The 9,988-nt window shown below is 56.1% G+C and overlaps 1 protein-coding gene across 1 annotated transcript in view; it reads left to right on the top strand.

The window, feature by feature from the left end:
• Positions 1 to 5,386: 5,386 nt before the first annotated feature.
• Positions 5,387 to 9,988, top strand: part of CUNH1orf167 (chromosome unknown C1orf167 homolog) — a 15,689-nt gene continuing 11,087 nt past the window's right edge. The window contains 4 exon segments of the mRNA XM_037045051.1: positions 5,387 to 5,468; positions 6,539 to 7,224; positions 7,323 to 7,543; positions 9,662 to 9,777. Of these exon segments, the coding sequence (XP_036900946.1) occupies positions 5,387 to 5,468; positions 6,539 to 7,224; positions 7,323 to 7,543; positions 9,662 to 9,777 (1,105 nt within the window).

Here is a 9,988-nt window from a genome sequence, read left to right as displayed (position 1 = left end):
GGCTGGTGTAGCTCAGTGGATTGAGTGCGGGCCTGTGAAGCAAAGGGTCGCCGGTTCGATTCCCAGTCAGGACACATGCCTGGGTTGCAGGCCAGGTCCCCAGTAGGGACCACTTGAGAGGCAACCACACATTGATGTTTCTCTCCCACTTTCTCCCTCTCTTTCCCTCTCTCTAAAAATAAATAAGATATTTTTTTAAATAAATAATAAAATGTCTTGGATAACAACTGAATGACAGAAAGACAGCGTGTAAGTTCCAAGCCAGTTGTGGGGGTCGGGGGGAGATTTGCAAAAGAGACAAGAAAGGAGGGAAAAAGAAACGTGATACTTGACCATTAGCAAGCACAAAAATAAGATGGTTTGTAGAACTGTGTCATAATCATAATACTTGTAAATAATTTTTTAAAAATTCCAGGCTTGTTGTGTTCATAAAGCACACACCTAAAACATACGGACAGAGCAAGGCTGAAGAAAGTAAAAGGTTGACAAAGTTAAGTTCAATTCAGCAGGTTTAGGAGGAGGTACTAGAGGCCTAGACTGACTCAGGAAGTAATAATCACCCCCTCCTTCAAGTACTACGTCTGAATGTGGAAGACTAACCCTGGCTGGCATAGCTCAGTGGATCGAGCATGGGCTGCGAACCAAAGGGCTGCAGGTTCAATTCCCAGTTCCTAGCCAGGGCACGTGCCTGGGACCATGTGAGAGGCAACCACACATTGATGTTTCTCTCTCTCCCCGCCCTGCCCCCCTCTCTAAAAATAAATCTGAGGTTCCTTGGAACCGGTCACATGGTCTGATTTCGGGTTCAGTGCTCTTTTGAAAAAACACATCTCAGAGAGAGGAAGGAGTGGGCAGGGTAGAGCAGGGTGCTGTGGGGAAGAGCATGGACAAGGACTTCAAGGTGGAAAACGCCTGTAGGGTGGATATCAGCCAGTTTCAGAGGGACCTGGGGGCCGGCAGTCTTACACGGCTGGTGCAAGCAAGAACTTTGCACAAGGCCACGAGCTTTTTCCAACTGAGACACAGCTCGAGGGGGAGGGCGGAGCGGCCAGAACCCCCAAGGTCGAGGACCACGGGCGCCCCCTGGCCCCGTTCTGGGGCCCATACAGGCTCAGACAGCGGAGGACGCGCCCACAGCTAGGGGCTCACGGGCACACAGCGCACCCTCGAGGCAACTGCGCGACCCTGGGGGCACGCTCTCTGACGTTGACCGCCACCCCCCTACCCTTTGCCTACTAGGATCGTTAGCGGTCCTGCCCGAGGTCCCCCCCAACTGGGTAAAAAAGGCCCGAGGAAGACAAACGCACTGGAGGGCAAGTTCAAGAGGGCAGGGAAACTGATCACAAGTTCTTTTGGTGGGAAGAGTAGGGAGGCTCTGCGGTCCTTAATTGGAGTGGAGTGGAAAGGGGGCAGATAGTGCGGGGCAGGGGGGCGGTTAGAGCAGACAGAGAGCCCCGGTGGGGTGGGGAGAAGAGAAAATGAGGGGGATAGAAAGGGACATGTAAGTTGAGCTCTCTTAAATCTGTTTTGTAAAGAGGTGGGGCGTGGGATTGTCCTGGTGAGGAAGCCCGGCTGTGGAGTCGGGCCCAGAAGGCCGTTCTGCAACTGACCTGGGCAGAGCAGGGAGCCCTTTTAAGCTCCAGTTTCTTTTTCTTCTCTAGAGCAAAGACCCGATTCTTTGGGCGGCGGTGCGGATGAAATGATAGGATGCGTCCACTAGGGGGCGTGTGCTTAGTATGGCTCATTCACTTAGCACAGCGGGTGAGCCCCTGCTGTGTGCCAGGTACTATCCCAAAAGCTGTATTCACAGCATGGAAAAGAGACACAGAGGCTCCCAGGCCTCTGGAGAGAGAGAGAGGCAAACACTGGCTTCTTCAGCCTGTTAGGCGGTGCTAAGTCGTGGACAAAGAGCGAAATCTTGCCAATCTCAGGGGTGGGGGGGAGAGCTGTGGTGGAGAGACAGTGGTCAGGGAGGGGCTCACTGCGATGTTTGAGGCAGGATTTGAAGGAGAAGAGGGAGGGAGAATTCCAGGCAGGGGGAACAGCAAGTACTCGCAAAGGCCTTGAGGCCGGAATACACACACAGCATCTTGGGAGAACAACAGGAAGGCTAGTGTTTTGGGTGCCGAACAGGAGTAGAGATGAGGTTGGTAAGGTAACCAGGGCTAGGTGACTAGAGCAGGGGTCAGCAAACGTTTTAAGTACTATCTGGTGTAGCTCAGTGGATTGAGCTCGGGCCTGCGGACCACACGATCACGGTTTGATTCCCAGTCAGGGCACATGCCTGGGTTGCAGGTCAGTTCCTAGCAGGGGACTCACAAGAGGCAACCATACATTGATGTTTCCCTCTCTCCTTCCCTTCCCCTCTAAAGATAAATAAATAAATTTTTCTTAAAAAAAGCTAAGTAGAGTTGGTATACATTCTTATACTGGTTATATTAGTCAGGTGTATAATGTGGGGATTCAACTTTTTTAAAAGATTTTTAAAATTTATTTTTAGACAGAGGGGAAGGAGGGAGACAGGGAGAGAAATATCAATGTGTGATTGCCTCTCAAGTGCTCCCTACTGGGGGCTTGGCCCACAACCCAGGCACATGCCCTGACTGGGAATTGAACTGGTGACCCTTTGGTTCAGAGGCCCGTGCTCAATCCGTTACACTACACCAGCCAGGGCAGGATTCGACATTTTTATACCTCACATTGCAATCACCCCACTAATTCTAGGAACCGTCTGTCACTGCGTAAACTTATCACAATATGTTTGACTATATTCCCCTTTCCCTTTTACTCATTCCCCAGCCCCCTCCCTTCTTAAACAAATGTTCCTAAAAGCCAGAAAGTAAATGTGTTAGGCTCGGGGGACACCATGTGTCTGTTGAAACTACTTGGCCACGTAGTGAGAAAGCAGCCATAGACAAGCCATCAGACACTAGACTGGCTGTGTCCCCGTGTCCCTTTGTATAACCAGTAGGCTCCTGATGTAGAGATCTGGAAGCTGAAGCCTTCACTGAGGACCAAGCGGGTTGGGGAGTCTTTGGAGCTGTTCGAGTTGAGTCCGGACATGCTCTGACCTAAGTGCTCAGGGTCACTCTTGCCACTGGGGGGAGTAGGCCACAGGGTGAGGGGGACAGGGCGGAGTGGGAGACCAGTAAAGAGGCAAGAGGTGGTGATCGCTTGGCCTAAGGAGGTGAGGATGGAGGCGGTGAGCAGGGGCTGGATTCTAGATATCTTTGGAAGGTAGATCAGGTAGGATTAGCTGATGGACTGCAGGTGGTGCATGGGAGCGGGAAGTCAGGGTGGCTCCGGGATTGTCCCCTGGGCCAGCAGGAGGCTAAAGCTGCCATCCTCAGAGAAGGGACGATGGGAGTCTGCCTTAGAAGGGCCTGGCGCTGAGATCACTTGGGACGCGTGTGTCAGGGAAGGGAGGAGGCCCTGGCATCGCCAGCACTGAGAGCTCAGGAGAAGAGAAGGGACCAGCGGAGGAGACTGGAAAGAGAGGCTGACAGGAGGGCGGGAGGCTGAGAGGTGGCGTCCTGGAGGGCACCAAGGAGGACCAGTGACCACTGTCCTACTGCTGCCTGGGAGCTGGCCAGGGACCTGCACCTACCTCAAGGCCGCCTGGAGGAAAGCAGCTTTGGGGTGGGGGTGGGGGGCGGTTGATTGCAATGAGGTCAGCAGAGGTAGTGGTGGGAGAAGAATTAGGATTTGGGTGTGATGAGAAGGGAGGAAGTTTGGTGCCTTTGCTCATTGTTTTTAAAGGTGGAAAAATACCCCCCTGTTTGAGTGCTGATGGGGATGAGCCAGTGGGGAAGTGTAGAGGATGGGGGAGGGGACTTTGGGAACAGGGTGGGGCTCTGACACAGCACAGCCTGTGTCCTGACCCCCAAGCTCTGTGCCCTGGTGTGGTTTAGTCAGCTGTGTGGCAGGGACATTGTCATGATGGCATCTCAGATGGCCCTGGGTGCTGCCCTTCAGCAGGGGACACAGAATGGCACCCAGAGCTTAGGGGAGGGTCTGGCTGGGGAATGGGACCAGATTGGATGGGGGAGGGGTGGGTGGGGAAGGCAGTGGTGGCATTTCTTTTCTTTTTTTAAAAAATTATTTATTTACCTTTAGAGGGGAAGGGAAGGAGACAGGGAGAGAAACATCAATGTATGGTTTCCTCTGGTGTGTCCCCTGCTGGGAACTGGCCTGCAACCCAGGCATGTGCCCTGACTGGGAACCGAACCGAGATCGTGTGGTTCGCAGGCCTGCACTCAATGCACTGAGCTACGCCAGCCAGGGCTGGCGTTTCTTTTTGATGGCCCTATTTTGTGGGTACAATAGCCAACAAGGTCTGTCAAAGGGTGTGTGGGGAGAAGAGGTGGCAGAGGTTCAAGGACGGGAGAAAGTGTGAACTAGTAAGGGTGGGGAGGAGAGACTGGTGGGGAGGAGGAGAGAACCTGATTCTCCAGCAGCCTTTTGGGACTGGAGACTGATGGCGGCGATTCTGGAGGCCACAAGGCAGTCGTAGGGGTTTCTTTAGCTACCCTGACCAGCGCTGTGACTGCACGGAGTGAATGTGGCGGAGAGGGGGAGCCAAGGGTGCGGGAAAACGGTGACTATAGTCCTGGGCGGTTAAGTGCAGGAGCAGAGAGAGACATCAGGGGGCAAGAAGAGCCCAAGGCAGTGGCGTGGTGGCGAGAGGGCGGGTCACTGAAGGGGAAGACTGTTCGCATCGGGCACTCAAGGGAATGGGCTGGAAAAATCAGGGGTGGTCTCTGAAATGGAAATTGTGGAGGGGTGCAGTTATTTAGGGTGACAAAGTCTGGGAGGGTCACGGGAGCTGGTGGCTGAGGTCGGGGGAAGGGCAGGATGGTAAGAGAGGAGAAGGCCAAGGACTCCACAGGCCAGGAGCTGGCGGGATCCTTGGTGTGGACGGTGAAATCGCCCAGAACGGAGAGAGGTGCGTGTGAAGACAGTGTCCGTGGGCCAGGAGCTGAAATCTCCAAGGAACCAGGGGGCATGACCAGCACGTCCTTCATCGAGTACCTGGAGCTTGGAACCGAGTGTTTTAGAGAGGAAGGAGGGAGAATGTTCAGGAACTGGAGACAGGGAACAAAGAGAGCCTCACCCTCTCTAGGGGCTGGGCCCAGACACTGCAAGACAAGAGGAAATGACGATGATGGAAAGAGGTTCTTACCGGGTGCAGGGCGAGGAGACTCCAAGGGGCCCTGACCGCGATAGCTGGGGTTGGGCTAACCAGGGGGGCTGGTGAAGGGTGGGGTGTGGCCTGATGGGAGCCAGGTCACTCTGTCCTCGCCCCTCAGATCTCACGTGATCCAACAGGCCGCTGGCTCTGGGGTGACCAAGGACACTGCTGCCCCCTGGCTTTGCCCTGGAGCCCATGGAGCTGAGACCTGATGCCAGACACAAGGAGAATGTGCCCCCCAAGCCTGCAACCCCCCTGAGGCCAGGCAAGAGGCCTAGTGGGTCTGGGTTGGAGGGGGCAGGAGCAGGGTCCCCTCTGGAGCCCCTTTCCCAGAGAGGCCAGCCCAGGCCCTTGCTGATTCCAGAGATTAGCTGTATTGGGCCAGCTGGGCCAGGACAAAGGCTTCTCAGCCTGGGGCCCAGGGGGAGGTCAGGGAAGGAGGTTGGGAAGGTGGACCAGGAACAGGCCCGGCTGGGGCCCCTGGGTGAGGAGGGGCTCCCCAGGTCTATGGCAGGAATGGTGGGTTGGAGAACCTCCAAGCTCAGGTGCCTGGAGCTTCCAGAAGGCCCAAGGGGAGTGCAGCCAAGGGTAGAAGCAGCCCAGAACAAATTCAGATTGTGCTTCACATGCCAGGTTCTTTGTCTTCTAGCTGTGTGCTTATGGGCAAGTTGCTTAACCCCTCTGAGCTTTAGTTCCTACTTACAAACTTTGATGACCCACACTATATTCGCCAGGCCTTCCCAGACATGGCACCAGCTCCCAGGAGGCCCAGGCTCCCGTGGAATGGCCCTGGGGGTTGGGGGCAGTTGGAGGGAGGGCTCCAAGACCCACCCCTTGGTCCCTAGAGGAGCTCGCTCGCTCGGAGCCGTGTGATAGGCTGGGTCTTGCTTTCCTCTCCAGCTGCTGCCTGCTCCTCATCACCTCTTTGCTCAAGCTGGAAATCAGGGACTCGTTCTTGATGAGTCCCTTTCCCTCGCCCTCTTCTAAGCCTCCACCTCCCGGGCAGATCTGAGTCTGTCTCCTCTCCACCCTCCCTGCCACCCCTGATCCCAGCCCCGTCACCTCTCACCTGGGACCCTCCACAGTCTCCTTGCCTCTGACCCAGCCCTGTCCCTGCTCCAAGCAGCCAGGCCCAGTCAGACCATGTCACTGCTCTTGCTCAAGGCCCCCAGGCCCTCGCCGCCCACTGGCCGGCACAGCCAGGCAGACCTCCAAGTCCCAGCTCACTGCTGCCTGGGGCCCTGTCCCTCCCTGGCTCTGAAGCCTGACAGGCCCCAACTGTCCCACTTGAGCACTGAGCACTGAGTTCCCCCACCCTCAGGGCATGATCATCTCTACTCTCTTTAGAGCCATGGGGACTCCTGACGACACAGAGCCTGGATGTTGTGCGGGGCTGGCGGGTGCCCAGGGGCCGGGCTGAGAGGGGAGGGCCTGCCACTGCACCCTCCCCGGGCACAGTGCTTCTCCGGGATGCCTGCCGAGTCCAGACCAACCTGACCAGCCCTAGCCCCTGCCTGGGCCCTGCCCTAAAGCCCACGACTGGTCCTAACGGGCTCATCAACTCAAGCTTCCAGCAGCAGAGCAACCTGCAGCCCCTGTGCAACCCCCCCCAGCGGGGAGCACGGGCGTTGGCCGTCCAGCAGAGTAACCTGGGCATAGGGGAGGCCAGCTTGGCAGAGTGTGGAATTCGCAGCAGCCCCCACCTCTGGTCGGAGCCCCCAGAAAGCTTCTGGCCTCACGTGATGCCCCTGGGAAGTCCCCTACCACGAGGGCCACAGGCTTGCCCATCCTCCACCCCAAAGCAGTCCCGGCTGCTGCCCACAGGCGCCCCATGTCTGGACTTCAGGCCCACTGTGCGCCATGCCCCGGTCGATGGGCACACACAACCAGGCTCCAGCCCCTGGAGTGGTCTGGGGAGCCGGACCTCTGGGCTCATGGGGAAACCCCTCACCCTGGAGGACCTGGCTGTTCCTACCAAGAGCCAGGCTGCAATGTCCCAGCTATTGGCCTCCGTGCAACACCTGGAGCACAAGGTAGCCCACCTCAGATGCTGGGGGACCCAGGAACCCCCAGTCCCTTAGCAGCAAGAGCCCTGGACCAGCGATGGCCAGGGCCTCGTGCTTGCCCCCAGGCCTACGGGCCTGTTCTTGCTTCCTGGGGCAAGAGAAAGAGGTACCCCTGTGGTCTCAGGGGAGCTGTGAATTTCCCAGGGACTCCAAGAGCCCAGCTTGGTCCCTCAGACTCTCAGGCAGGCAGCAAGCCCACATCGCCACCACCAGGGACCACTTCGGAGGTGCTGACTGGGGGCTTCCTCAGCTCTGAGCAGGGCATCCTTCCTGCCTATGCCCTAAGGCAAGGAGAGAGGCCACATACAGCAGCGGGTAGAGGGGGTCCCCCTGCTCCCTCAAGGAGTGGGCAGCAGAGAGGCCAGACTCTGCTCTTCCACCTTCTCCAGGGTAGCCAGGGTTGTCCTCCCTGGGCAGGAAGGAGGGGCGGAGGCCCCCCAGGGAGCAGGTCAGCAGGGAGACTTCCTGTCTCCCAGCCACAGCTGGAAATGCCCTGCAGGCAGAGTCTGGGAGCAAGATTGTGGGGGACTCCAGGCGCTGCTGCCTCCCCTGGGACTTCTCACCGCCCCGTCACACCCTGCTCCCTCAGAAAGGAAGGCCAGCGGGCAGGCCTGGACAGGGTGTCCTGTCCTGTTTGCTTCTTGGCCTGAGACCTACCTTGTCCTTTTGTTTTCCAAGAACAAAGCCCGAAACATCCTGACCCTAGACTGGGAGACAGCCCCGTGAGTTCCTGGCTGTGGGCTGGGACAACTCCTTTCCCATTTGCCTGGGCGAAGGGACGCTAGGGCCTGACAGAGGGGAGTCCCTGATGGCAGGTCCACCCAGGCTTTAAGGGGGAGGGACGTCCTCCCCACTGTCCCTGCTGGGGACAACAGGGGGCTCCGGGGCCCTTTCCTTGGAAAAGGGGTGCTGTCCAGCTCCAGGTTTGGCCTCCCAAGGAAAGCCCTGCCTCTTGGGCTCCGTCTCTCCATTCATTGGTGCATTTCCAGAGTGGCAGGGTAGCCTAATGGCTAAGGCCACAGGCTTTGGAGTCTGATGGGTGTGTTTGGCCCCTGTCCCTGCCCCTCCCGGGTGCTCTCTCTCAGGGCACCTTTGAGGCCGCAGCTAACTTCCCTCTTCCCCTTCTCTCATGATCCAGTGGAGAAAGCTGACTCGGCAGCAACAACAAGAGCAGCCCTACATCCAGGCTGGGCCAGGACCCCCACCCTCTGCGGGGAGGCCCCTCAGGAAGGAAGCCAGGCCAAGTGGACCCTGCCCAGTGAAGCAAGTAGCTGGGGACACCCCAGGTTGCTCAGTGTGACTTGGGCAGCGCTGATAACCTTCCCTCCTTGTCCCCCACTTCCCCTCCCCAACAAGAGAATGAGGATGTAAACAGCAGCTGTGGGCAAAGATTTGTGCAAAAAGTTGTCTGTCACAGTGTTGTTTATCCTCGTAAAAATTGTGAAACAGCCTACACACCCAGTGGGTGAGGAAACCATGGCTCAGCCGTGCGGTGGCTGCTGGGCAACCGTTCGGTGCGGTGTTGATGAAGTCCAAGGTTTCCTCCCTCTTCTTCCCTTCATCTTCCATTTCCACATCTTCAATGTTTATTTCTAACCATGACAGTCATGTATGCTTGATTTGAAAAAATCCAATATCGTTGGAAATGGTACCCCCTCCCCACGTAGCCTCCTTCCCAGAAGTGTTTTTATGGGCATTTGTGTAGAATTTTTGATGGCAAGGAACAATGACACTGTAAAATGACACTGTAATGACCCTGCAAAATGGGGGAAAAAGGATAAATAAATAGTATCCAAGATAGTCTCTCTGTGCGCCTAAAACAGTGCATAAAAAAAAAAAGACCAGAAGGAAAAAATACTAAAATGTTTCACAGTAATGTGAAGGACTTGGCACTATTGAGTTGTTCACCTGGAAATGGTTAAAATGATAAGTTTATGTTATGTGTATCTTAGCACTCTTAAATATAAGAATAAGAAAATATTTCATCCCTCAGCCCCCCAAAACTCACAATGCAAATAGTGCTTATTCTCTATTTGAACAGTGGGGTTAAAGTGGGCTATTTGCTTCATTTCCTCAGTTTTCCACTACTGTGATATGTTGTTCTTATTTTTTGTTTTAAAAACTGTTTACAATAATTATTTAAATACTATCTACTTTACTACATGTGCATTGTAAAAAATGCAAAGAGTACGGAAGAGAAGGAAGCAAAAGCAGAACCCCCTCCCCCAATCCTTCGTGTAGTCGGGGTAAGCACGCGAGCTGCATGGAACAGACCTGGGGGGGCTCGGCGCCCCTTTGCTCCCGCAGGCAGGCAGCATCGCCCCGGGCTGGGCTGGGCAGGTGGCAGCGTGTGCCCTCCCCTGGCCCTGGGCATCCGCTTCTCCCTGCGTAACCTTTCTCTCAGTCCAGGGAGTCTGAAGGAGGAGGCGGTAACCCGGCCAGTCCCAGCAGCTTCTGGGCCGAGACCAGATGGAGGAGACAGGAGAACTCAGATCCTGCAGGCCCTGCAGCAACTGGCTGGTGAGAGGTGGGGCCTGGGAAATCAGGGGAGGCAGAGCCGGGCAGGGCAGGGCTGAGCCCCCACCCGGGACTGGATGGGGGTCCTGAGTGAATGAGTGTTTATTGAGCATCATCTCTGGTAACTTCCCAGACTCGGTGACCTTGGCAAGACATTGTGCCCATTTCACTGCTGGGGAGGGACTGAGGCACAGAGAAACTAAGTGCCCCGTTC

This window comes from Sturnira hondurensis, unplaced genomic scaffold (assembly GCF_014824575.4).
Source record: "Sturnira hondurensis isolate 20B ecotype Veracruz unplaced genomic scaffold, ASM1482457v3 Scaffold0004257, whole genome shotgun sequence".
Classification (NCBI taxonomy): domain Eukaryota; kingdom Metazoa; phylum Chordata; class Mammalia; order Chiroptera; family Phyllostomidae; genus Sturnira; species Sturnira hondurensis.
Note: the sequence above shows the minus strand (reverse complement) of the source record. Positions and strands in the feature narration are given on the sequence as shown.